The sequence below is a fragment of the Gymnogyps californianus genome, chromosome 13, assembly GCF_018139145.2.
Source record: "Gymnogyps californianus isolate 813 chromosome 13, ASM1813914v2, whole genome shotgun sequence".
Classification (NCBI taxonomy): Eukaryota; Metazoa; Chordata; class Aves; order Accipitriformes; family Cathartidae; genus Gymnogyps; species Gymnogyps californianus.
The window spans coordinates 24,346,867-24,374,663 of NC_059483.1; the positions used below are offsets into that span (position 1 = coordinate 24,346,867).

The window sequence follows — 27,797 nt, forward strand, 5'->3', positions numbered from 1 at the left end:
GAAAATAATGCCTAGTAAAAACAGCAATAATCTTTCCAATAAAGCGTTATTATTTCACAAAAAACCCTTCAACATAAAGATACCACACTAACCAGTTTAGAGCTGATTTACCACTATAACAAATCAGGTTAGTTTCTCTCTTGTTATTACTACTGTCTCTCTTAACCAACCTTAAGTTAATAACCAATGATTTCTTCTAGTCTATTTACTTGGTTGCTTCACTAAATAGGCGCCCAGCCAGTAAGAGGAGACCTGCTCTCAAGGGATGAGGCTTTGTGGAAAACCAAGCATTAACCTCAGTGTTTCAGCCTCAGCCAAAAATTACACATTAATGCTTCATTGCTTTTGAGATTCAAGCGTTGCGTTTTTCCTCTACTACGACCAAAACCCACCACGTATGTTCTGACGGTACAGACACCAGCTCTGAATTTTCAGATTACGCTGAGCAGAAGCTAGCAAGACACTTGATACACCATCCTCAGGAAGATGGTGTCCTTACAAACAGCGACCTTGGCAAATGCTTACAGACGCAGCATTTCTAGAAAGTATCAAGAAAAGGCTCCTTCATTCTGCAGACTTGCCGTATGATGTGCAGTTACCCTTTCAAATTAAGTCGTAGAAACACTGACTGAAAACCTTTTTCCAACCCTGTCATTTAAAAAAAAAAACCCAAAGGGAAAAAGAATCAACACAAGGAGGCGATTTAAAACAAAATTAGAAAGACAGCAGGAAACATCTACATCTACAGGGAACACTCTACCACCACTTTCACAGCCGTAAAAACAAAGCTCAGTAAAGTAAGGATGACAAAATTAGTTCACGTATGACCTCATCACTTTGGGCTGGAAGGTAAGCCCCAGGGGAATGGTGAGCCACAAAGAGCCAGGGCCATGCGATGATGCTGCCCGCTCCTCTTGCTGGCTCCTCTGCTCTGAGGCTTCAGCGTCTGAGCTGCTGAAGCACCGTGATCATCCCTGCATGCTGAGAAAGTCGGACAGTTTACTTGCACAGAACAACGTTTTGCTTAAAAACAGTTTATACGTTCTGTGCTGGACAAGCCACCATCAGGTTACATCAGTTTATCTCTGCTCTCAAGTTCAAGGCTCCGCTGGCATCAGACACTTGGGTTAGTTTTCTGCCTCTGAGCTGCCAGCCCTTGCCAATAACTCCAAAAAAAGTCAAATCTATAAACAAAAGTATAAATGCATAACCTGAGAGGCATCACGGCTCATGAACAGAATGAGAGCCTTTCTTCCTGGTTTTTTTAAATAGGAAGCACTATCTGGAAAACACAAAGCTTTATTTTTACAGGTATGTTCACAACTCAGGGATTCGTGCAGTTGCAAACCTGACCTCACTTCAGGATACAACAGACCTTTAAAAAAACCAACCAAACAAACAGCAATTCAGAAGCAATATGAGCACTTAAAAAAGCAGATTTCCAAATTAAAGTTTGTTTGTTTGGGTTTTTTTAAGTGTTTCTCTCTGAAGTTTCCACTTTGCGCTAGTACATTGCAGGTGTTGGATGAAACCTGAAAATTTTGACAATAAAGCTCCTGACTTTTGGAAAAAAAAGACAAGCAATAGCTCAAGCTCTTAGCAGGAAGAGTTTCTTCTTGTGGAAGCCTTCTACATAAGAACTTCTGATGTCAACTGCAGGATATGCCAGATAATCTTGTTCATAAATTCAGCAACCTTCATCTCAAAACAATCAGAATTCTTGTCATGCCACTCCTAAAGCAAAGCTGTGCTAAAACCTTATTCCGCCTCTTTGTTTAGTTTACTCAAGGCCTGTTGAGATACACTGCTTCCCGAGCCAACTTCATCTTTGAGCCTTCATGGCTGGCTTCCTTCTAGTGAGTTTTCCCTCCCTCTGCCTTCCTACAGAGTTCTTACATCCCCTCTTGGTTTGCCAGGCTAACCGAGCTAAAGTCTAGCCTTACTTTATAAGCAAGGTTCTCCATTCACTTAATCACTCCGGTGGCCCTACTTGACGTGTTCTTCCTTCTTGACGACAGTGACCACAACTGTGAGGGTAGTCTCTGCACCCAGACAAGTCACTGCTTCTCTTAGGTGCTTGATTCCTCTGTATGCAAAACGGGGACAATTTTTGTTGACCGGGCTATAATTTGAAGTTGCACCATAACCCTTACACTATCCGAAACCAGTTCAATGCACTCTTAATGAAATAAATGCAAACAGAATTTGCCAACAGCTCAATTTAAGGATGACTTATGACTGTTCAGTTTAGGTTGGCTCCTTACCAAACTAAACCAAACTTACATAAACCATGTGCTGATTGAAATAACAGTGCTCACAGGCCTCACCATATCAATATAAATGCAAACCTTGTAACCCTGAATATGTGACCAATGCCATAGCATAGAACAAGAGAATTGCAGCAAGTGGGTCTGGAAGTCACCGGGAAGTATCATTAGTCTACTCCCTTGCTCCAAGACAGGAGCAATGATTCTAAATTATACCTGACAGACCTGTACACCAGCTCCAGTGAGCCTCCCTAGGGAATATTTGTCAATGCTTAACTGCTCTTAATTGGAAAGTTCTCCCTTTTGTCCAACCTACATCTCCCTAGTTTCATTTTAAGCCCATTAATTATTTGCCTGTACATAGTGGGCATGAAGAATAATGTATTCAACTACTTTAAGCCGGCTTTGGGTTTTTTTCAGCTACTATTCTTCAAATACTTTTATCTTCAATATCTTTATCTCAGTCACCTCCTCCCCAGACTGGACAAACCATCTCTCACTACCAGCCATGTACTCGAGATCTCCGCTTGCTGTTGTAACGACGTGCTGGATTCTGACTGACTAGTCCACATCTTTCTTGAAGCAAGATGCATGAAGTGGTTCGCACCGGACAGTATGCTGTTAGTTATCCAAAGGAATTGTCCAACATTTTGTATATTAAGATTGGGAGACTGGGGAACATCAGTTGAAAGCAGAGTTCATGGTTCACAGCTCCCCTGCTGATACGTATCCCTGCTTTTGGGAAGAGCAGAGACTCAGTAGGTGTTTCACAGATTCTTAATTACTGTTAAATCTGAAAAACAGGCAGCATTTCAATGGTCAGCAGCCAGTTGAGGTTAATATGCCTATTCAAACTTTGGGTTGTTGATTTAGTTTACCTGTGGGATCTAGACCACAATACTGCTCTAATCCATTTTCTGGAAAACCTTTTGGGTATCTCGGTGCACTCGCTCTGCCTTAGAACCACAGGACAAGGCACTCCAATTCGAGGAAAAATCCAGAAAAGCCTATAGGCACTGCAGTACTTGTGATATTAATCTTTAAACACAAACAGTTTTTCAGAAAGGTTTGAGGAGGCTCATACATCCCAATCAGATGCCCTCCTAAACCAACACCTCAGTGGGTTGTGCTGCTCATTCTCATCAGGGCATCCTCCTTTCCCAGCGACTGTGTTCACAACCGTACCACCTGGGCAAGCTCACTCGCCTGCATTTTGCCCCCAGCACCACTGCTTTGTGGATGAGATGCCTGCTTTCATTTCCCACCACGGCAAGGCAGGTCAGACAGAAACGGTGCTGCTCAGAAAAACAGCTGAAGAGCAGCACAGATCCTCTGTCTCACCAGAAAGGCAGAGAAGAGGGCTCAGAGCTTTGCCGTGATTCACTGCAAATGTAACACATAGGCAAGGAGAAAGAGTAATTCGGGAAAAATGTTATCCAAAGAGAAGAAATCCTCCGAGCCCCATCTCACATTAAAGAATCAAGTCAGCTTCAGCTCAGGTGAAGGAGCAAGGAGAGGATTCAGACACTCCCGGGAGAGAGGGGATAGGAAGGCATCCCCCGCTCTGACCGTACGTTGCCCACAGTTCCCAGCCCCTGGGCTTCTCCCTCTCCACAACCACCCACCCCCATTTATCCCAGCCCCTCATTCCTCTCCTCCCTCCATGCCCTGCTGAGTCCCCGAGCCACCCCTCTTGCAAGCAGCCATTCATACAGTTTATCTTCCCTTGGAAAACACTTGGAGTGCCTTCTCAATTTTCTGCTGCACTGACATTACATTACTCCCTCCTCACCTCCCGGAAAAAAAACAGAAACAAAAAACCAGATCAGTGCCAACATGATTTCCAACAGTGGCCAAATTCAACCTGACACCGGCTGGGTGTGTATCAGGTTCAAGGCTATTCTATAGCCCGTAACGATAACTCGCCCATAGGCGAACCAGTGGGGCAGAAAGCCCTTGGTGTGCCTGACGCAGACAGAGGCAGTGCCGCTTGCATGGCTCACTCATCTAAAGACCTTAATTAACTCTTTCCCGAATTGCATTTTCTCTCTGCCGTGCCTAAAGAGTAGTGAATATTATGCAAACATTTGGGGAATCAAAGAAACGAAGTCTGGAATAACCACATTCCCCTTGCTTTGTGAGTTGGTGTTAAATGTTGAGCCTGCCTTTCCTAACTGGAAAGGCATTTTAGTTGTCCTACAGTTTGCTAGCAGACAACAGTACTTGTTGTCCTTTATATCCACGTTATGTAACTGTGCCTCTGCACGTGGACAAATCTCTCCAGTATCAGCTTTAACCACATTTTCCCATGTACGTTCACGGCAATTTTGAGAGGAAGGAACATTAGGAACTCACTCTTGTGAATCATTGTCTTGCCTTAATACCACATGCGACCGTGCTTTCTAAGTCTGCCCACCAAGAGAAACAGCCTCTGCAGAAACAACCCGTGCAGGGGGAAGAAAAAGTCCTAATGGCAGTCGAACCACAAGCTGTATTTTCACAGAGGCTCCGTTAGACTTCCCTGTTTCCAAACAGCTCAGATTATTCACCTGTTTGCCTGCGCCAGCAGAACAGCAAAGGAGAGCAGTGCCCGCAGGGCTACCAGGAGGAGCTTCATGGCCACCACCAACCACCAAGAACCCAGCCCGGTGGCCCAACCACCACCCGCTGATCCCATCGCAGCTTGTTTCCCATCCCTGAAATACCTACACCGGCGTCGCTAAACCAGCAGATTTCATAGCAGGTAACCCAACTAATTCTTGCTTTCTTGCACCGCTCCATGCTTTGCCAGACTGCCTCTCCCCGCACCCGCTGCCCTACGGACAGAGGTTGGTCCGACTGATCTGACGCAGCGCTCCGACCGACCTGCCCTGCACACCCTGCAGAAATGGAGGAGATGCAGAGGCCACACGGGGAGACAAATTCTCAGCCTCTGCTGTCAAAGCTCCATTTCTGATGATAAAAAGAGATATCTGAATAAATTCCTCCAAAGCCGATGATGTCTCTTCCTCTGCAACAGCTGAGAAATATTGTTGTTCTTTTCTCACAGAAGAATCTACTTGATTATTTGTTTTTCATATTTTTAACTTCATACATAAGATTTTTTGTTAACTGTAGAGTATTATACAGCACAGCCAAGTATTACAATGTGCCTTGCTTTCTTTATTATAAAAGTTTGATTTGAGACATAATAGTGTATTTAAATTATTATGTAAAGTGAGGAAAGGATTTCCCCACCCAATTAAATTTGCAGGCTCTTGAGAAAGAAATTCAAGAACATTTCAACCTAAAAAAGATGTGAAAAACAGATGCAGAGAATACATGTGATCTCCTAAAAAAAAAACCAAAAAGGTGTGCACTTAAATCCAGAACAAAAAACGTCTCTTAATTCGACTAACTCAACAGAGCTTAACTAGCTTGAAATAGGACTTGGAAGAAATTATAGGAATAGATCTTTTCAGAATTCAGGTAATATACTGTAAATATTTTCTGTGAAATTAATAAGTTGGGATCCCTTTACAATAGGGATACCTATCCGGAAGAATAACTAGCTGGAAATAAATGGATGAAGCACAGCTAGTTATCCCGGGTAAGCCAGGACAGCCTCTCATTAGTTACTAGAAACTTAAAGAAAAAAACCAAAAAAGCCACATTTAAAGGAAGCCACCACAGGCCCGTACGTATTAGTTTAGAGAATGTTCAGTTAGACTGAGAAGAGGATGGAACTAAGAATTTTCTTATTACAGCTTTTATAGGTTGGCTGCTGTTCCAAGGAAAGGTGGATTAAATACCACGTCTCTTTGGTTGGACTTCAAATTAAAAGCTCTGTGATGACCTTGCATTCCCAATAGGGTGTTTTGGTTGGTTTTAGTTTGGGTTTGGTTTTTTTAAAAAAAAGGCTATTAACTACATTAGGTCCTCCAGAACATTACCCTGAATAAAAATGCTTTCAAATAAGAGACAAAAATAGGACAGGAAATAAATATGTCAACAGTGGTTTGGCCTACAAATTCAACTCACAAACCTCCCAGATTTCCACCCTACAGATGACCAAGGGGAGCCCTTGGTCCTGCTGTGATAGACCCAAAGCCCTGCTCTGGTCCAGAGCCCGGCCGCGCGGGCACGCTCCGGCACGGCCATCGCCGCCGGGGCCAGCTTTCGGCACCAGCAGGTAAGACAGTAAGTAGACAAAAAACCCCAAACACTGAGTCCATGCACCACGATAGTAAGACATTTCACATGGAGATCAGATTTTGCAACTTCTTAAACACACACAAGCAAACTTTTCTAAAAACCTCGCAGGCTCAGCCTGCAATAGGATTTCATATTTCCGACTTTCAACTAAGGAGGCCGCCATGGGAAAAGACTAGCCCTAATCTGCAGCTCCTGCAAGGAACCAGGAAATACAGGTGTAGGAAATAAAACACCCTTACCTATTGAACTTTAAAAGGAAAAAACCCAACCATAGGGCAGTTTCTTAATTGTGTTTAAATTCACATAGCCTTTTCTAGAGCTGGAGAAATTCAAGTGAAAGAGTTTGGGAGTTTTCTCCCTGAAAACCAAGACAAGGCTGGCTAAAGATATTTTTCTCGTCACACCCCTTTCTCCTAAGACATCTCCATGGGAAAAAACCATTAATTCCCACTCTAATAATATACACATAAAATGTATGTTATTAAAAGAGCATTTCAGGCTCCCAGCACGCGTTACAGGCTGCCAGCTACCAAGACACAACACGCGTTTCCTACTCGGGAAGGCAGCACATCACAGCACGTGCCAGCTCAGCCCTTCCCGCTCTTTCCCCCCCGACTATGACTTTAAATCCAGAAAATTTCTCCTTACCCCTTTCCGCTCTTTCAATTAACCTGATTATAGAAATAATCTGCGGCATTTCTCTGCTACAGTGCAAAGAAACAGAGCGGTGGGCAGCCTCCCTGGGAATTAATTGCCATCAGCACGCTATGCTGAGCCTTTTATTTTGACAAAAGCTTGGTTTTCATCAAGCTCTAGACAAGAAAGTTTTCAAAGACCACTCGTTTTATGCTAGCACTCTTGAAACAAATATAATTCGATTTACTGCAAATATCATTCTTTTCCTAAAAGATGTATTTTTAGTCTACAAGACTAAAACTGTACAAGTTGGAGCTCCAAGAGCTTCCGAGTAGTTGGAACGTAAATTCTAGATATCTCATAAAAGGGTGCTCAGAGCTATTCGGCAAAAGACTTCTTGCAGGAGGAGGCTGGATTAGTCTTGCCAGCAGATTCAGCCAATTTCCAAAGAATTTGGAATGGTTTGAATAGCATAAATAAAAGTAATAATAACAAGACATCAAAATCTAGATACGGATTATCATCCCATACAAAAACACCAGAGCATTTTTAAGATTGAAGAAAAACTTCTTATGAGTCAAAGTGATTTACTTACAATATTTTAAGGCTTTGTTTTCAGAAGTTTTCAAAATCAGAAATTCTAAGAACAATTTGTTGACTGCAATGAAACAAAAGTTTGAGCACAGCCTGCCTTGGAGCTGCAATTTCATTTTAAAGATCAAATTTCTCAACTTTCTAGCATCTTAGAGTATGACAGCACATGATCAGCACTATCTTATACGCAGCATTCAAGAGGAAGTTGATACAAATATTTTAACTGTTTCTTTACACTGCAATTGATGTAAAAGCAAGGCTTAGGTAGAACTCTACATAACAAGTTCACAATCCACCTAAACCGTTCCAGGTACTTTTTAAAGAAAGCACTTGAGAATTCACAAACTAAAGAAGATTTTTTTTTTTTAAAATCATTGAGGCATGCTTTGCCTACCAGAAGTACATTATGTATTCTGCACCACTACAATTAAGAGTGCCACATACTGCAATTAATTTTAAAAACCCACATACTTTAAAGGGTCTTTTCACAAAGAATAATACTCATTGCGATGATCTTATTTAATAGTTGCTAAATTTAGGAGGACATTGACAATTTTAGATTCTTGTATTTCTCCCACCTGTACAAACATTTTATCCTTATTAGGATCACTATTGCACATTTGTGTGCCATTTTTAAAGTAACTCTCACATCCATCTTACGGATATGCAATAAGCAAAGACCAAGCAAACAAACAGTAAACCCTTGCCACAAATATGAAAGTAAAGAGCAACTCAACGGGTGAGGCCAAAGTAATCTAAATCAAATCACAACACAGCCATCACTTAACGAACTCCCCACTCCACTTGCAGTATTGTTACCAGATATATCACATCAGCTATTTAACCAGGCTCAACACTACAAAATGAACCCAGATAGCAGGTATAATGTTGCTTAAAACGGTTTCTTAAAGAAAGGTAGAATTACTGGATTTTTCTCTGAAAAGCAAGGGAAACATTTGAGCCTATCTTTTCACCTCCACATCTAGGGTTAAGGAGAAGCCAATCAACTGAGGCACTGACTCTAGCTATGTTCTAAAAACATATATATTTACAAATATGCTGATTTTGCATTGTTTTCTCCTTTGTGGAGATTACAGGCTTACATACTGCTGCTGCATACAGTATATATAGTTGTATATAGTTATATAGTTGCTTTTGTTATCTGTCTTCAATTAAAAAAAATTGTTTGTTCACTTTAATCTTGCAAGAGAAATAACACTCTCAAGACCTGCTATCATCATACCACAGTGCAAGGAATTATTTTAAAACCAGGTAAGTTTGCATGGTAATTTTGGGCAGACCTAAGAATAAAAGCTGCTGCTCTGGGAATGCCACTACATTTCAAAATATATAGCATGCTTAAAACACAGACTGAAGAGAATGCTTATTGAAACAAATGCATAAACCCTGGCTCAGGGATTTTAAAACTTTGGTACACAAGCACCTTAGACATAGTATGCAGCTTTTTTTTGTTTGTTTGTTTTAAACTGAGCTTATTAAAACAGGTGAACAGGCTTTCATGACCAATTATTCATCTGACAATCTTGGACCTCTAAGAGTAATTAACATTTCAGCATGTTTAAGACCTTCTAGTTAAACCAGTCCTTCCATTTTTCCATTCACGCAATTAAACACTCCGCTTTGTCACAGATTATAGCTCATTCTGACCCTTCAATATGTATCCTCCGAGAAAAATACATGCAAAACTGTACCAAGCTGATGGAAAAACTGAATACATGTTGTTCAGAATTGATGCAACGATGATAAACAAGGAGTGGCTCTTACTTAATTCATCCAGGCTGGGAAATTACTTTAAAACAGACTTGAAGCACTCCACTACGTCCTCCGTATAGCTTGCATAGTCACCCATCCATTACTATACAAGTACGTACTTTGTAGCACTATACAAGCACTATAAGCAATGCAGCGCGCTCTCTGTTTTGCCAGGCTGTCAGCGGGACGCAGAAGAGCTCTGCCCCTCTGGAGCGCTGCTCCGGCAGCGGCGGGACCCAGCGGGACCCGATGGTTCCCCAACAAACCCCTGGTCCAGCCACCGCCCTCCAACTCCATCGCAGCACTCCAGAGGAGCAGAGCAGCATCTCTGCAGGACGCGTGCCGTCAGCACAGGCTGCAGCTCTCGTTACAGCACTCGTCCCCAATTACTGGGAGTCTGGCATCTTAATAAACTTATGAAGAGCGAGACAAGACTAAGAAAACTCATCCCTTCTAGTTATTTCTAGGGGTTGTCAAAGAAAAAATTCAAAGGTGGTTTTTCAGCCTTTGTGTCTTCGGGAAATAAGACTGCACTGATGCTGTGTGTGTGTGTGTACCTCGCCCCTGTTGTCCGCAATACGTTTAGCATGTAAATCAGGGTAGCGACTCACGGAAACAAAGCAACTTTCAGGAAAATTGATCTAAAATGGAAAGAGAAATTCTCTAGTTGCCCCCACTGAAGGAAAAACTGCAAAAAAAAAAAAAAGCCCGACCCTAGTAGTTGTAAAATCCACAGAAAAGCACATTCAGAAATAAGCAAACCGTGAGAAGCAGCCTCATGGGGAGTTCACATTTTGTTAGGTACTGAGGACTCCCAACTCCACGATGATGTCATTAGTTACCCTGCTGACAGAAATCCATTTTGAAATATATGCTATATCTTTTAAGGTACAAAGGTCACAGTTCATAAGAAATTACAGAGTTCTCTCTCTCTGCACACAAAAATTAGCTTAGTGGAAATGTTTTAATGGCTTTTTTCCTTTCTCTAACAGAATTCATAAATTACAATTTCAGCTCTAGCAATCAGAGGCAATGCAACTAGGATCACAGATAAAGCATGCATAAAATACATAACAAATTTTATCAAAGCTTTTTTTAAAAAAAGCATTTACAGCACATGCACTTAAATCATTAATTGCAACATCAGAATTCAGGTAGCTACGCATCAGCAAGGCGGTCAGAAAGACTACAAGTATCAGTCATTGCTAAGAATCAGAAACTAACAACTATTGCACAAGAGGTTATAAAATGCCTTTTCATCTCATCTCACTAGATGCTACCTCATTTTCCTTTATTCCTCTGCAAATTCTCATTGCCATGGCAGGTTCATCGGGATTTTCACAAAGATCAGAAGCTGACTGACAGTCTCATTGCTGCACAAAGCCGCTGCCCAAGAAAACACCTTGCACACTGGAAGACTGTTAGGTGAAATAGTACCTTAATCAAAGAAGATAATTTCATGTGATTGTGAAGATGACCCTCTAAAGAAAAGAAAGGGACATGAAAAGAGATCCAGGGTGTTTGTATACACCCTGTGGCAGTGCAGAAGGTGTTAGAGCAGGACCTTGTCCTTGTAACTAGGACAGGGAAGAGGAGGAATGAGAAGGAAAAAGACATTAAACTGCTTTTTAAAAGCCTACTGGAAAGTTTTTATGAAGTAGCATCCATTTTTAATAAAGCCTCCCTACAAATGCAAAGGAACGCAGGAACGGGTTGATGAACCACCCTGTGTAATCCTTCCCTAATCTGTAACAAAACCAGATCAGCATCAGTCACACCTCTCGCACTGAGAATGTGGGATTCAGCAGCAACGCTGATGTCATTTTTAGGTCCCAGGTTAGTAAGCTGTGTATTTTCTGTTACAGCCTGTTCAGGCAAAGCTAACTCCCCAAGCTCAGACCCTCCAGTCTCAGTCATTCTCCATCACCATCTTCACGCTGAAAGATTCCCTCCAACACAGGCTGCAGTCCCCAGCAACGCTTGTTACAAATTGAGTTGCTGTTCAGCAACATCACAAAAAAAGGACAGATCTTAGTGTGGCGAAAGTCAATAAACATCCACAGTCCCATTTATTTGCAAGAGTTGCTTTGGAATGCACAGACTCCATCACCTCAGGTGCCTCATTCCATACACAAGAGTTCACAGCCCAAACCCCAAGCTGTTTAGATGAAAAGTTTTACTTTGAAGCCCACAGGTGAGTGAGCACTAGTTGTTCTCCCCCTCCCTCAAACCACCTGAGAGACAACTCTAAAAAAAAGTAGACACATACTTTAATAAATGAAGCTTTGTATTTAATGCTTCGATGTTACTTAGAGGAAGAATTGCTGTTTCTAATAGCTTTGTAGCTTCAGTGGTTAGAAACTTGCAATGCTGGCTTCATCTAAGTAAACAGACACACATCAAATCACACACATTTTAAGTATTCACTATTTCTCATGGTATGGGATGACAGAATTATCTCTGGAAGCAGTGAGCACAGCTGCTTTTCTCCTCTCATACAAGCAGCCTTCCACATCAGCAGCCCCGGTGTCGGTGCATTTTGTGGTAGGGCTGTGGGCTTTGGCAGAGCCCTCAGGAGTGGGGGGTGGAGAGGGAACGGGAATTCAAGCAGTCTAGCCACAAAAAAAAATCTCACAAAACATGTATCATTTATTCCAGAGAGTTAAAAAGGTTTCACTTCATTTCCCTCTCCCGACCACAGATATTTGCTACAAGTTTGTTTCTTCTATACTTTGAAAAGAAGGCTTAATCCCCTTCCACATACAAGGATTCAGAGAGTTGTCTATAGCCTACAGGAAACCACAGGGTGCCTTTGTAGGAGTATCTCGTGTCACGTGGGGATCTATCCAGTTGGCTTAATTTAACATGAGAATATAAAAATAAGGCATAAAATTGACGTGGGTCCAAACACACTCTTCTGAAAGCACCTGCAGCTCCGACACCCAGTCCTCCAGCTGCCGCCGTACTGAAGGCACCGTGCCTTTCCTTAAGATGAGGCGCCTGCAAAAGCTAAGGTCTCTTGCATGCACCCCAAGGGGCCTCAGTCTTAACTTAGTTCAGTGCCCTCCTTGTATATAAACACAGCTGGGACCCAGAAACAAACTGTTCATCCATTCCTCAAATAGGTGAAGCCAAGACAGATTTGGGGAACACACCTACCACGCTGTGAAAGAGCTGGGTGATGGCACCTATTTTCCTCTTACGTGACACCTAGAAGAGGTGTTGCCCATCTCCCCTCCCACGATGGCAATACTTAGACCAAAGGACTTACACGAACAGGGGAGATCCATTCCAAATTCCCAGCCCCACCTGCAACAGTCATTGGAGCCTTTACCAAAGCCTCCAAACTACACTTGCAGCTAAGGGAAGGGTGAGGAGCATACCTCCTGCAACTTCATGCCTCCAAGACAGGAGATTCTTCCATTCTCAGGTAAGAAGTGAATCCCAAGAGGAAACACTGGAGCCTGCTGGATAGGACAGAGCGGTTAGCCACGGGTCTCACCTCCCTCCCAGGCAGTTCATGTGTCTCAAGATGGAGCCACCAGCTGTTGGCTGGAGCCTTCCCCATCAGCGTGCCGCTCTTTCGGGTCCTTCCTCCGAGCTAACACACCTCACTACCCGCACCGCTGGCGGCATGCCTAACAACAGGTTAAGGGTTCCACTGTCCATCTTTATAGGCACTGGCCCTAGACGCCCAGCATTTACCACCCGCTGCCTGATGCGAGTCTGAGACCGGCCTACGCAGACAGTCCTTAAGGTCTGAAACGGAGACTCCAAAGTGAGTTTTCTATTTAAAGACCAAGTGATCACTGCTACTTGACACCGATGGGGCTCAGCAGCTCTCAGCAGCCTAGAAGAATTTATAGCTCAAACCTGCTTTAGATAACTTCAGTCCAGTTCAAGAGTCTGCCACACATCCAGGGACCAGCAGATTATCAGCAGAAGCTTTCCTCTCACTTCTTTTAGAGGGAAGTTACAGAAAAACCTTCATTTGTTTCCTGGAACGGTGCTACAACAGCTTCAAATTCACAAGGCCCTTACAATACAAATAACTCCCAAATACATCGCATGATGTTCTCCCCCCTCACTCGCCCCCGTCTGCCTCTGCTGGAAGTTCCTGGAGATCACAGGCTTCGGTTAGGCTGAACTGCCACAATGATTTTTTTAAATTCATTAAGGTCAATGAAAGATGTTACCCAAGTTATTACAACTTGGGCAAGAAAAAAAAATTAGAAGCCTGGAGGGCAGCAGGGACCGATGCGACGTCCCCAGAAGCACGTGCAAAAACACCACACAAGGGAGAAGATAACCTGAAGAGGCAGGATCGCAGACGGGCTATAAGCAACCATTCTAGGTCATTCTTACCAATTCATTTTACCCTATATCCTGTGGCTTAATACAAGCGGTTGTGTATTTTCTCTACTTCTACTATTAATTTTCTATATGCACAAGCAACATGAAGTATATGCAAACCCACCCATGTTAGTCATGATCACGCTCTTTGCCAAAGGACAAGATATTCTCATCCTCCATTAAAAATCAAAGGCAATATAACTCTTACTGCAATTGAGAGAAAAGCAAGTCCATTTTATTAGTGCAACACTTGCTTTATTATCTACAACAGTTCTCAAAACAAATACTGATACCAAAGAGGAACGAAACAAGTTCAAACGCACATAACCACGACAATTTTCCTTAATTAATCAGTAAAGCCTAGGACAAAACAAACCTATTTGGAATCAGTTTTACAAGATCAAGATATTATCAAATGTTTCAGCGGAGCGCTGCGCGGGCCTGCAGCAATGAGATACAGCCGCTGGAAATTTTGTGATTTCCCCCCACCCTTCTACACTGTTCTATTTTAACAGACAGAATTGATTCTGCTCAGTCAACCACCACAGCTGTATCAGCTCCAGCGAGTACAATGGGTCACCCGAAATGTTGCTCTAACTGAAAAAAAATCCAGACAGCATCAGGAAAAGCAATATTAAAAAGCTGCTTATTGTACAAAAATCTGGAATAAACACCATAATTTTAATCCTTCAAGCACACGCCAGAGAGAAAGGAACATCCATTTCAGAAGCAGACACAGGCAATGCCTGGTTTATACTGCTTTTGTAAAATAAATAGGTGACCAACTGCGATTTGTTCTTTTTAATAAAACCTTATTTTATAGACTATAAACAAATTTAGCTAAAGAAAAAACCTTCCTCCATCTGTTCAGCCTTACTGGGTTTTAGACAGTTTTAACCACTTGAAACACACTGACAATGGCATTTGGACAAGCCCTGTTAATACAGGAATACAGGGAACACAACATTGCTGTGCTCGGTACAGAACCACAGTTTAAGGCCCATACTTTGCTAAAAAGTTAATGGAAAAAGTAAGATAGTTCCCCAAAAGCATAAATATAACTAGAAAAAAAAGACCCTGCCGTCATCCATATGGATTTACATTCAAATTCTCTGGGTTAAGATGAACCAAAAAGCCTTTTAAGTAGTTTTCAGGAGAGCTGGACTACAGCAGGACTTTCAGAACTTGAGAAAGGCAAACTGGTAGCTTTAGCAACCAACTACAGTACAGCTTCCCCCCCAAAAAGCATTGCAAAAAAGGACTAGCGCGTAACAAACGTGCCCATTTCCTTTCGGGTTTTCATTTTCTTAGAAAGAGCTAGGAATCAAAGCCGTTTTAAGTTTAACCAAAAATTACATGGAAATTCAAATTAACTTTGGTAAAGTGCTGCCAAGATTCATAACAGGATCAAATACTACTTAAAGCGTGTTTAATTTTCCTTTAAGAAGTCAGGAATGACGATCAGATTGAATTCACAAAATGGCCAAATAAGAAAAACCCCACAAACGTTATTTGAGCCTGCATTCTCCTATCTGTTTTCCTCAGAGTTCATGAATAACTGGTTTGTATCCCTCTGTAGCAAACAACTGAAGAACAGATGGTATTAGGTCTTAAGTTACTCCTTCCTCGACAGTTTAAACAAGATGTATATTCCCATAATATGGCATTTCATTTTACCCATTACTCCCACTGCATATTTAACCACCATATTATACAGCCGTTATACTGTATTAATACAGTATAGCAAAATTATTTTCCAGTAAATCACTTATGATTGTGTACACTGTGACACCCGATATGAATGAAAACGCATGCGCACTTCTATGGAAGATTCTTGAGAAGGAGGGAAGAAATCCCATCAGCTCCAGAAATCCACTCCTTTGGAATAACGCTGCAGCCACAGTGGGGTCGGAAAGGCTAGGGCATGTTTAGTACGGGTAATAAATTTTTTTCATTGTTGGGGTGACGGTGAACTGAAAACCCAGGTAAGACCACTCAAGCCTGAGATGGAGCAGCTTCCAAAAAATAAAATTCAAGATGAGTACAATTATATAAGTTTACTTATTTTTTCTTTCAGTAGAAGGGGTGTCACCACACACCACTAACTGTACACATTTGGAGTAAGCCAAGTCACTGCTAACAAACAAAACAGTCACTCTAGAAAGCTTTTGGTACACATTTATTGCCAGCTGATTTAGAACTCAATCTAAGTTCATCAGTCCCCACAGACAACTGGCTGGCAACTAAGATGCTTCCTAAGGCTTAGAAGTGTTCAGTGACGTGTGACATCCTACATCCACAACACAGGCGATCGCAGGTGACACAGGAGGACAGGCAGGACTTGTGATCCCCTCCCTGCGCCAAATTCCTAGTGTCTTTTACATGGGCATGATCATCTACACAGAGAAAAATCAAAAGTACGGCTCGGAAACTATGCAGGACCCAAGCTAATTTGGAATGGACAAAATTCCCAAGCAGCAAGCTGTTTTGGATAAACATCATGCCAAAAGGAGGTATGGACTTGATTTCTTTGGAGGACAATGAGATTTTATTCAGGGATATGGGAAGCTGCGTATGGTTTGAAGATTAGTCCCTTCCAGAGCGAGGGACCAATCTAACACATAAAACGGCTCTGTTTGGTGGTTTATGTGGCAACCGGATTTAGAAAGATCTACAGGTACTTGTAGGGAAGAAGAGCGGCACGGAGAATGAGGGTGCACACCTTCCTTTTTACATACCGAACAGCTCACGCTCTTCCACCAATTGATCAAAGCCTTTTTCTCATTTCTCCGCAGAAATGAAATGGAGGCAAAGAGGAGCTAAGACTCTTCTCTCTCTCTCTCTAAATATAAAGAAAAATCACCACACCAGATCCAGCAGAGATTTGAAAGTATCTATTATCTTGCAGTTTTAACAACTGGTCCGGACCCCACTGCAGAAGAGGCTGCAGCCATTCACTGTTGCAGAGGACATAATTGTAAAACTCACTCCCGGCAGAAAGGCAGGCTTCTGATTTCAGAGCAGGCAGAGGGGCAGTAGGAAAGCAGTAAGCTGGTTCCTCCATTTCAGAGCTACATAGGAATAGCAAGCTACCAGGTGAAGGTTGTTGCTAGCCGACTTCTCAACTCCACGGAAAAAACCCAGCTTGCCCTTCCTTGCCAAGCTAGGTTTCAGGCACACCGAAATCAACACTGGGATAGCACCCGTGTTTTCTAATAGGCCAACAGCACTTCAGGGAAATAACGCTTTTCCAGGTGTAACTTCAGTTTCACATGTACCAACTTAGACAAGGGGAAAACCAGTTCTGCTTCTGCATGACCATTTCAGATATTCTCCAAACATTACTGGCATAAACCCCTCCTATTTCAGAGCAACGAAGATGTCTCTTCTAACAGGAGTGCCAAGTGTCACACATCTCGCATGACGTGCCTTTGGCTGCCCTTTTCTTATGCCTACAGGCTGTCCAGGTATCATGCATCAGCACTTACCTTATATTCATGTTTTCTGGCCAGTCAGACCTACCACAGAGCCTACTGAACAGGCAGGTAAGTATCCTGCTGCCGACAAGCAACAGCTATGTCATGGCAAGTCTAAAAACCAAACCTCCCCTGATCAGACAGTTGTAGCAAGCTCTTCCCAGCACCCAGACCCACCGCTCCAGCGGGGCTGCTGGAGCATGGGAGATTTATCACTACCTCCCTCCTCAACAACCCCTTCATACCTGATCCTTACAGTAGGGTCTCTACTCTCCATCTACCCACCCAAGGATCAACCGCTGCAGCACCTCTAATCTCTCAGAGCATGCAAAGCCCCTGATAACTCCAGTAACCAACAGCTGAACTGCTATTGCCGCCCTTCTTTTAGCACATCACCTACCAGCGCCACTGAACTTTCTTCAGACCTCTGTTACACCCTAGCCACAAAACAAGGCAGCAGCCCATAGCTGTAAGCATGTTACACACACAAGTCAGACTGCATATGAAGTGCAAACATCACTAAGATGACAGCTTGCAACATCACCTTTTTTTCCCCTGTCAGCTGCAGACAAGAGATGGCCAAAGGGACCAGAAATATCCTTTACAGAAATATCCTTTACACCAAGTTCTGATTTTATTTTAGGTCATTTCCTCTTACAGCGACTGGACCCCACACATTTAGCGTGAAGAGTTTAACCGGGATTAAAAGACCCTACAACCAGCCTTTAGGCAAACTGTACTCAAAAGCAAAAGAAGAAAGGAGTCTTGTTTGATTCACAAGCAGAATCTGAAGTCTGACCCGGCTCTATTTCATTTACTGAATTTGAGAAGCAGTCTATTAATAGTTCACTACCATATCCCTATCCTGCTTCTCCATGTCAGGGCAACAGCTATACTAACAAACACCAGTGATGCAGGCTCATGTTTTCATATTGACACTGTAAAGCAGAGCTAAACCAATTGTTTAAATTTAAACAGAAGTCACTATCTCAAGAATTAACTCAAACCAGACAAAATTAGTCTCAGAGTTAATTTAATATGAGCATGCAGCAATATCAGATTCAAGCTTTCAGATACAGTCTCCCTCCTTTCTTCTCCCAAACAGATTTTCTAAGTTATTCTGTTCATTTACACTACAAAGTTTACCCGGCCAATAAATTAACAGCATAGATAGTAACCAGCTACTATTTCGACATCAGATGAATGCCGTCAGCCAACAAGGACCCTAACAAAAGCCAAACCACCACACAGTGAAAATCCTGAAGATGTTACCTTTTTCAGAAAGAAATACCCTGGATTCTTGATATAGGGGCATAGGACATCCTCCTCCTTCCACATAATTTAATTCCCCATAATTTAATTTTGCCAGAAGTGACTTGCCAGCTAGAGCAACGTGAACTTGCTTTAATATTGTCCATTTTACAGGCTCCCATTTTTCACCATGCAAACGTATCTGCTCACGCAAAAACGTCTGAGCCATGGACCTTTGGTATCACCTTAAACAACTATCACAGATCTTCTAAGTGGACATAAGATGGAAAACACCGCTTAAAGATTTCAGAAAATAGCTACATAGGCATCATAGCCTTCTCTCATACATAAGGTAACACACTTAGAAATAAACTGCATGCTCTTCCTCCCTTCCTCCACTCAAGCTAGAAATTTTGCTTTAAGGAAAAATTATCAGCCTTAGAAACAAAAATTAGCAAGTTCGCATAGGTCTAGCATTAATGACTTCAAAAGCCCTTTTTATTCACCTTGCATTAAAACAAAATCTAATCTCATCTTGTACTTCTAGAATATTCATGCCATATTGAAACCAGCCAGCTATCAGCCAATCTGGATGAGCTTCTCATTTAAGGAATAAAAACTGAGATCAAGAAAATACATTATCTGTTCCCATATTAATACCGCATGTGAATCAAATGAAATAAATGTTCAGAAACGCATCCACATTTAGAACTTAATTTTCAGTTAAGATCTGTGCGCTCCAAAAATCTGAAAGTCCTGAATATCTGAGTGACTTAAGACATACAACGTACTTTCACGTTTTTTCTTTGGTTCAGGCAGTTTGAAGACCAGCAATGACATAAAAAGGAAAAAGCGTTATAAAACGATGAAGTAAAACACTTATCTGGCACAGATAATTAAGCTTTTCCTACAGGACTATACTACCAGAAGCTTGGCAGAAAAGCTGCAGGTGCGGGGGCAAGGAATTGCTACCTTAAAGCAGCGTGTCTATTTGTGGTTGGTTTACCGCTACAGACCCCTTGGTTTGGTGGCCATTTGGAAAACGCCGTCAGAGCTATTCTAACACCCTTGATTTCTAACTTCAGCTCTACGGGCAGGGAAGGAGAATTGACCTCTGCCCATCCTTCACTCTTACGTGGCTCCCCAAGCACCTCTAACATCCGATACCCGAACTGAGCTCTGTCCCAGGGAGCATCAAGGACTCCCACGCATTCTCACACCGAGCACCTGGAGGCCAAGCATCCTGAAGAAACCAGCGTCCATCTAAGCACTGGTACGCAGAGTGGAGAACAAGTCTTGGGCAACCAGTGGAAAAAGGCCGGCTTCCCTGCAGTGCTCACCAACAGGCATTTCTCACCTTCCCACCATGGGTATAGCAACAGCAGGATGAGACAGTCCATCCTTTCCACATTTTCAACAAAGAAAACTAGAATTAAATACAATCAAACAGAAGCTCAGTATTCACAGTCCAAGCAAGAACCATAAAGTACGAGGTCTTCGCACTTGAGATAGCACCAGGTTTGACTCTTCCGCAGTTTCCCTACATGTTCCCAAAGGGAAATAGGATGGGGATTTTGAGACCATTCATCTAACTAAAAAGAATATTTGGCTTGCCAGCAGTAGATTGGCAGAAGCCTATATTCCTTATTCATGGCCCAACATTTTACTTAGGAGCGCAACACTGACACACTGTTTGCTGAAGCCTCGCCACACAGCAATTGTATGCCACCAATTAAAATTAATTATAGCTGTTGAAAAACTTAGAATGCAAACCTTTCCAAACTGCAAGGGCACGCTAATCCTGCTCCAACACATCAGTTTCAGGAAGGAACAATAAACTTATTTTCTAGCTAGAATTTGACTACAGCTTTCACATCTTCAGACAGGTCTAAACCCCAGATCTAGTTTGGTTAGCATTTGGATCCTACCCTAATCCAAGCCATGATTTTGGTTCTGAACCCTAAAGCCATCTTTTCAATGAAATAAAACCACTGAACAAGAATGGCTCGCAAGGTCTTTGTACAGACGGACAAAAAGCGACAGACACACAAGCAACAGTACAACTGGGCTGAAAAAAATGCTGAGCAAGGACAGAGGATTAACGCCTGCGTGGAACCTCAATACTGTTAGTTTTTAACTCTCCAGCTCTAAAAGTAACAAGCCCGAGTGCGTCCCCAGAAGAAAGACAAAGTACAATTTGTTGCAATTTTTCTACAGAAAGGCTCTGGGATGGCTTTGATGATGCCAGACTGCAGAGGAAGTCATTTTGTCTTCACCAGCATGGTGATGATGGCTTCCACGCAGCCTTCTGCTATGTATATCTGAACTTAAAATTTCTACAGAGAAAGAGACAAAAGGGGGCATATCTAACTGGCACAGCTTACATAAAAATTTTCAAAATGCTGTGAATAAAGCGATCACTTGACAGCACCCTCTGAATGTTTTCCCAATAAAACTCCCCAGCTGAATTAAGAGAGTACTCCACAAGTCAAAAAGCCAAGACAACACACAGCTATTCACACCTTCCCCTGACTGCTTCCTTCATGCAAACTCATCCCAGAAGCACAGGCTTTAATCCCATGGTGATTAAAGACTTTTGTCATTCAGTTCGACTTTCTCGATCCAGACCAAAGTACTGGCTTTCAAAATTCACATACCATCTCGCATTATCCGGCCACTGGCATCACCTCCAAATCTGCAGACAGCAGCGTTTCAGGAGAACCAGCAGCCCTCACCTACTTCTATGGATCCACACCAATTTCTCTAAAGCAGTCGAGTCATAAAGAGAGTTTTCTTTCTACAATGAGAGGCCTAAAACAAATTCTGTATTAAATTGAAAATATCTAGTAGTAAGATCTGATTTAAGCTGAAGCACATATAATGGAAACTAGTGGGAATTATTACAGATGATTTCTTCACCTGCAGTCAGTTCGAGAATTCCTAAACAAGTGTAACTAGGAATAAGAAAACCAATCGCCAGGTAAGCTTCATACTGCAGTTTTCCCTTCCCAATCTTTTAGGTGTAAATGACCCAAACACTGGAATTTCAATACACTGTGCTCTCCAATACATTTGGCAGTCTTTTGTAGTTAAAGCTATTCTGTTACAGAAAATATGTTGAAAATACATCTATTTCAATTCCCCTGCTAGAGCATACTGAGAAAATTTGGCAGCAAGATGAATTCCTGATCTGTGCGATCGCTCTGCAGTGACAGAGCTGGCCTGCGCTGGTCGGACCGGCAGCTGAACAACATCGGCCTCTTCCTACGGACAAACCTTCCCTCCAACAGCATCCCAGTTATCATCCTAAATGAATTTCAGGATGCCGAAGTAAAAGCCTTACGTGCTGGGGATTCAGTTTCAAGCAGAAGCCAGACAAAGACCAGGCCTGCCCGCCAGGCTCTCCTGCCAGCGGCGCCCGCCTCGCTCAGCTCCCCTTTAAATCCCCTCGGCAATCCCACAGCCTCTCCCCTTTCCCTCCGGGACCCCCTCCAGGCTGGGGGGGGAGAGGGGTGAAACCCCTTACCACCAGCCCATCGCGTCCTCGGCTCTGCAGCCATACCTTGCCCGGCTGCCGTGGCTCTATGTTCTGCATCCCTGTCTAATAAAAGCCAGGGGAATGCATGATTATGAAGACTGAGAAGTGCTCCCCATATTTCTTATTAAGGAAGTAGTGCTGCAGTGAATTATGATTACATCGTGGAATTAAATCATTAGGGAGTAAAGATGTGGCTGTACCTCCATCCCCACCTATCCCAGGAAGCCAGGAGTGATTTACAAACAGATTGGGCCAACATTAAAGAATAAACAAACAATCAGGAGCTCAGGCTTATTGTATCACATTATTTACATGCTATTCTCAAATACTCTCGTCGGCCATAAAGCTCAGTCAGCCAGCGGGAGTTTAAGGACCCCAATATATAACTAAGAGTTAAATCTTCTAGTTCGCACCAAAATTAGAGAGTAACCCAGACTAAGTAATAGCTCAAGAAAAAAAATAAAAATCTGTCTTAGGTTTTTCTCTTAGATAGGTCTCATTCAAATGGATACTAACAGAAATGAGGTAAGCAACAGACGCTAAAAGCTTCACAAAGAAAAAACCATCAAGCATATACTACCGTCATTTTTACAGAAGCGAGAATACAAAAATCACGAAGAAAAGGGTAACAGCGATGTCCCAAACCAGCAAAAGACAGTATCTAAACCTTCACTCTCTTTAGATATTACCGCATGACTTCACTCTGAAGATCTAGAGCTCAGATTGTTTATTTAAAATCTTCCTTTTAAAAGGTATTTGGACAGACAGGTCTTTGACCTAACTGCAGCACTAGTTCATGATGCCTCAAGAAAAGGCAAGCAGCCAGGTACTTTCGGAGGTGTGATTCACAAGAAGCTGGGGACAGTCACAATTTCAGAGCAGGGGAAAGGGCAAGTAAGGGGGCAGCAGATCTTCAATCTTTGTAAAAGCATAATGCATTTATATTTGTAGCAAAGGGAAAGTTCACTCCTGCAAACACACTCCAAGTTCATTTATGTTCGGTGTCTTTTTAACATAGACCTGCTGCTCCACTCCTGCTAAATCAAGCTGCTGCTTTCTGAAGCGGCTGGGGGTAGGGGGAAGAGAGGAGCTCCGTTCAGCTCTTTTCGGCATGCTTTGCGCATTCGGAGAGAGCGACTCGTGACCTTTTTATGCAATATGACAGGTCCTACGTTAACATCATTAGCGTCGGCAGTCAGATGCCAGGGCCGAGAGGGTTAAGCCTGGGAGGAGTGTACATAAGGTGGTAGATGCAGAGCCAATGAGAATATTGCGCTATAGTTAGACACTGGATACTAAGCAATGGTGACTATAAAGGCTGCTCAAAGCTGAGCTTCTGTAGATGACACCGGCATGTTGCCCTTAGCTCCTAGGCTTACAAAGCAGAAAAAACACAGGAGGATCAGCTCGGCTTACCTGAAGTTCACACCACGCCACTTCCACCCACGTCTCCGTGTCCAGACCCTTATAGACCGTTTTGAAGGATCCCCTCCCGAGTTCAATATCAAACTTTAGGAACCTGCCATCCAGCGAGGTGGCAACCGCTTTCATATCAGCCTCCTCCTCGGGCTCCTCTTTCTTAGCCTTGCTCTGATCTTTGGAAGCATCCGACGCCTCTTTCCTCTCCGCATCCTTGCCACCTTCCTTCTGCTCTTCGGCCCCCACGACGCTGCCAGGGGCTGGCGCTGCCTTCGGCTCCCCCGAAGGCTCAGCCCCCAGGCACACCTTCTCCCCGGCCCCGCGCCCTGCCTTCGCCCTCTCCGCAATTATCCTCCTGGTTTTAGGGAGCAGGATAATTTTCCTCTGATGCTCTGACTCGGGAAGGTCGAAAGCAGGTTCCTCCTGGTCCGAGTCCACCACGCTCCTCCGCAGGAACCGCTGATGGACCATTTTGGGATCCCTGGAGCAGGGGGCGCGGAGCGGCGGGGCAGGGGCTCCCGGGGCTCCCGGCATTGCAGCAGCGGCCGCGGCCGCCCCGCTCCTCCCGCCACCGACGGGCCCATCAATATTCATGCTCGTCTCCGCAGCCGGGGGAGCGCTGGGCTCGGCAGTCGCTGGAAACCCGCCACGGCCGCCGCCTCCTCCTCCTCCTCTGCCTCCCCGCCGAGGTGCCGATCTGGCATCGCCCCCAGTTTCCATTAGGTCTGAGGTGTCAGCGCCTGCCGCCGCCGCCGCCCCCGGGCTGGGGAAGTCACCGCGGTCCATGCCCGCGCCGAGCCGCCCCACCGCCACCTGCGAGAGGCAAGGCAGAGCCCTGACGCACCGGCGGCCGCGGCTCGGGCTCAGCCCCGGCCGCCGCTCCCCCCCCCGCCCCCATCCGCGGGCACCCCCGGCCCCGGGGTTCGCCCCAGCGCTGCGCTACCCCGGGCAGAGCCGCACCGGGGCTTCGAAACCGGAGGGCTGCGGCGAGCCGGGCTCCCCGCAGCCGCCCTGCCCGCCCGTTCCCCCCCCCCCCCACTCCCGGCCGCGGGGCCGGGAGCGCCGGGCAAGCCCCGCGGGGTGCCCCGGGCTCAGGTGCGCGGCGGGGCCGCCTCACCTGCGGCGGGGACGGGCAGGGCCGCGCACAAAGGCGCGGCGGAGCCGCTTACTTACGTGCGGAGCGGGGGGCTGCCGTCCTCAGCGCCATGGACGGGGATGAGAAGGGCGGCGGGGAGAAGGGGCGGGCACCGCCGTGCGTGCGCCTGCCCGGGTGTGCGCGCCGCGGAGCGGGTGCCGAGGGAGCCGGCTGCCGGCAGCGGGGCTCCGCGGCCCGCCCCTGCAGCACGCCCCTGCCCGCAGTGCCGGCCTCCCCGCTCCGCTCCCGGCGGCTTCAAGGCGCGGGGTGCGCCCCTGCCCGCGGCGAGCCCTGCGGCAGCCTCCGCCGCGCCCCCATGGGCGACCGACCGACCGCCGCCCCCCGCCCGCCCCGGCCCCGCTCCTCCGCCCCCCCCCCGCCGCCGCGGCGCTTTTGTCAATGGGAAGCGCTCCCCGGCGAGCGCCCCATTTAAGGCACCGGCGCTCGGCGGCCGCCAATGAGGCTGCGGAGGGCGGCCCCCCCCCCCCGCCCGGCCCGCCCCCCCCTCCGCCGCCGCCGCCGCCGCCGGAGACAATGGGAGGGTCCCCGGGCCCCGCCGCCGCCTCGCCCCGCGGCGCGGGCGGGGGCCGGGAGCGGCGGGAGGGGCCCCGGGGGGAGCGGCCGCCTCCCGCGGGCAGGTGGCCCCGCACCGCTCCTCCGAGGAGCATCCTCCTGCGAGGCCGGGGGGTGCGGGGTGCGGGGTGAGGGGTGCGGGTCCCGGCCGCGGCCCGCGGCTCCGTCTGCTCTCTGGGTTCGCCTACGGCGAGGAGGTGCCCGCACCGAGCAGCGGCCGGTTGCTCTCGGGTGCGATTAAAAGGAAGGTTACTTAGAGGAAACCAAGTGCGCTTCCCACTCGCCGTTTTCCAGAATCCTTCAAACGTAAAACGTGACTAGGGAGTAACTCGCACATAGCGTTGGGGAATACAGTACAGCACCCTGCGTGTCCGTGCTGTGGCTTTGAACGCGCTGTCTGCCGCACGTATCTGGGTTTTTCTTTGTTTGGGGTTTTTTGGTCTTCATTCCTAGCAGTTCGTGAATCGGTCTATGAACATCGACCTCATGGTTCCTCCTGTCTGACGCTTGGCATTAGACGAGGCTGAGGGAAGCGTGCATCTGAAGGCCGAGCTGCGCTTCCCCTCAGGTCAGGTTGGAGACACGGGACGCTTGCTTTGCTAAAGGCTGCGCCCATCAACAGCTGTGACATTTCTGCTCTGTAAATTCATGAAAGGACTCTGGTCCCCACCACTTTCAAGCTTGCTTTCTTAGGTATTAGGTTCATACAAACATACCATATGTTTTAGTAATTAAAATCTAACTAAATTTTAAAAAAAAAAAGAGAGAGAGAGAAGGTTTACCAAGTAATTATTCCCCGAGATTTCTGAAGGAAAGGAAGTTGACTGCCAGGCAACCATAATTAGTTTTTCTTCTAATTAATTCATTTTTAGTTAAGGATGATCAAAAAAAAAAACCTTTTAAAATAAGAAAACAGGTGGTTATTTTAAATAGAATCTCTGGTGGTTTAATTTTAAAAAACATGGTTGATGACTAATACTTCAGCGTTATGGATACATTCGATCTCTCAGTGGCTTGTTTTTCGAAGTGCTCAAATATATACAATATTTCTAGGACTTGCAATTGTGGCATAAACCACAGGTTTGCATGATTTATAGAAATACAGAATTACCTCCTGTTAGTTCTGTATGCTGGGCTCTTCTTACTCCACAGACAGAGGTTTAATAAACAGAAAGCAGTATGAAGTTACCAAGAGAAAAGCAGGGAAGGTTAAGAGCTCTGACACCTTCTCCTAGTTATTACATAAACTTGACCTAGAACTCTCTTCCCAGCTAGAGAAATTCCCACCACCATGTAGAAAAAAGGACAAGATTCAGGCTAATGAGACAACTAAAGGTAGCAGGCAACAGAAGGCGGACAGAAGAAAATGGGGAATATTCTAGAGCCGACCAAATATCAAAACTCAAAACCCTCAATCAAGAAAAATATGGGGGAAAAAAAGAGAGTTGGTTCCCCCGTTTGCCTTTCACTGCCAGGCCTCCTCGGAAGAAGGCAAGGATCTGCACGTTGACGGGTGAGGACAGCATCACGAGCCAGCCCCAGGAGGACACGCAGGCACTGCGGAGCTGCACCGGTGACTCCTGCCCAGTCCTCGGTGCTGGGCAAGCGAAGCAAGACCCGTCCTCACAACAGCTTTCTCACGCCTGAGTTTCCTCTGGCGTTTGTTGTGCTGTCCTATGTCGAGATGGTGCCTAGTGCTCTTCCCGTGTCCATCTGGCTACTGAAAAATTAACATAATTTGCATGTCACAAACTTAATCATGCTCCACTATCAAGTGCTCTGAATCTGTTTACATGGATGACTTTTTAATAGTACTTAAACAGAAAGAAAACGCTTCTTCACACTCCTACTGTTTGACATTTTCCATGCTGCTCTACACTTGCTCAACATCCTCAAGCGAGTACCCTTGGACAGCAGTCCGACAGCACGTGGCAATGCGCACCGTCAAGAGGATCAGGGACCAACATAGCACTCATATTACGCGTACAGAGCGACGTGTTAGAGCGTAAGCAGCTCTGGAACTGGTCTGATCCAGTGCTCTGCGGCAGCTAGCGATGGCCTTTCCCAGTGGAATGATGCTCCCTAGCAGAGAGAGAGTCATTCTTCAGCCTTCAGGAGCTGCCTGCCCAGGCCTTCCCAGGCGTCGGTGCCCACAACGGACGCGGCGGCCGGAGAGGCATCCAGCGCTCGGTTCTCTGACGTTCCCTGTTTGAGCAGTCCCGCGGACAGCCTGCCATTCCAGTGCGCACCCCTGCTTGGCAAAGGAGAGCTTGACAACTACACAGGGTGGACTTTAAGGAAACCTAAAGGTAAAGGCTGACACACTCTTCATTTCTACCACCTAGCCAAAGCCCCCTCAGCTGACGCGAACAGAGCCCTACAAGCTAAGTTTCCGTAAGCTATTTTATTGGGTTTCCTCTGCCTGCCTCAATTTACCCAGAACAGAAACACGTTATTGATTCTTCTGCCGTCCTGATTTCAGCTCTGTGCGAGCCAGTAGGCAGACAGACAGATAGTACTCTATAGTACCACATACAGCATGCTATATTAGTATGCTTTATTACCAAAGGGCATAGAAGAAGATAAAC

At 45.2% G+C, this 27,797-nt stretch overlaps 1 protein-coding gene across 1 annotated transcript in view; it reads right to left on the bottom strand.

Moving 5' to 3' along the window:
* WNK2 (WNK lysine deficient protein kinase 2) overlaps positions 1-24,770 on the bottom strand; it is a 109,332-nt gene extending 84,562 nt beyond the window's left edge. Inside the window, exons 1-2 of the mRNA XM_050904678.1 lie at positions 24,675-24,770; positions 23,499-24,314 (exon numbers count right to left, since the gene is read on the bottom strand). Coding sequence (XP_050760635.1) covers positions 23,499-24,287 — 789 coding nt within the window. The 5' untranslated portion in view covers positions 24,288-24,314; positions 24,675-24,770. The remainder of the gene's footprint in view (positions 1-23,498; positions 24,315-24,674) is intronic.
* Positions 24,771-27,797: the final 3,027 nt, after the last annotated feature.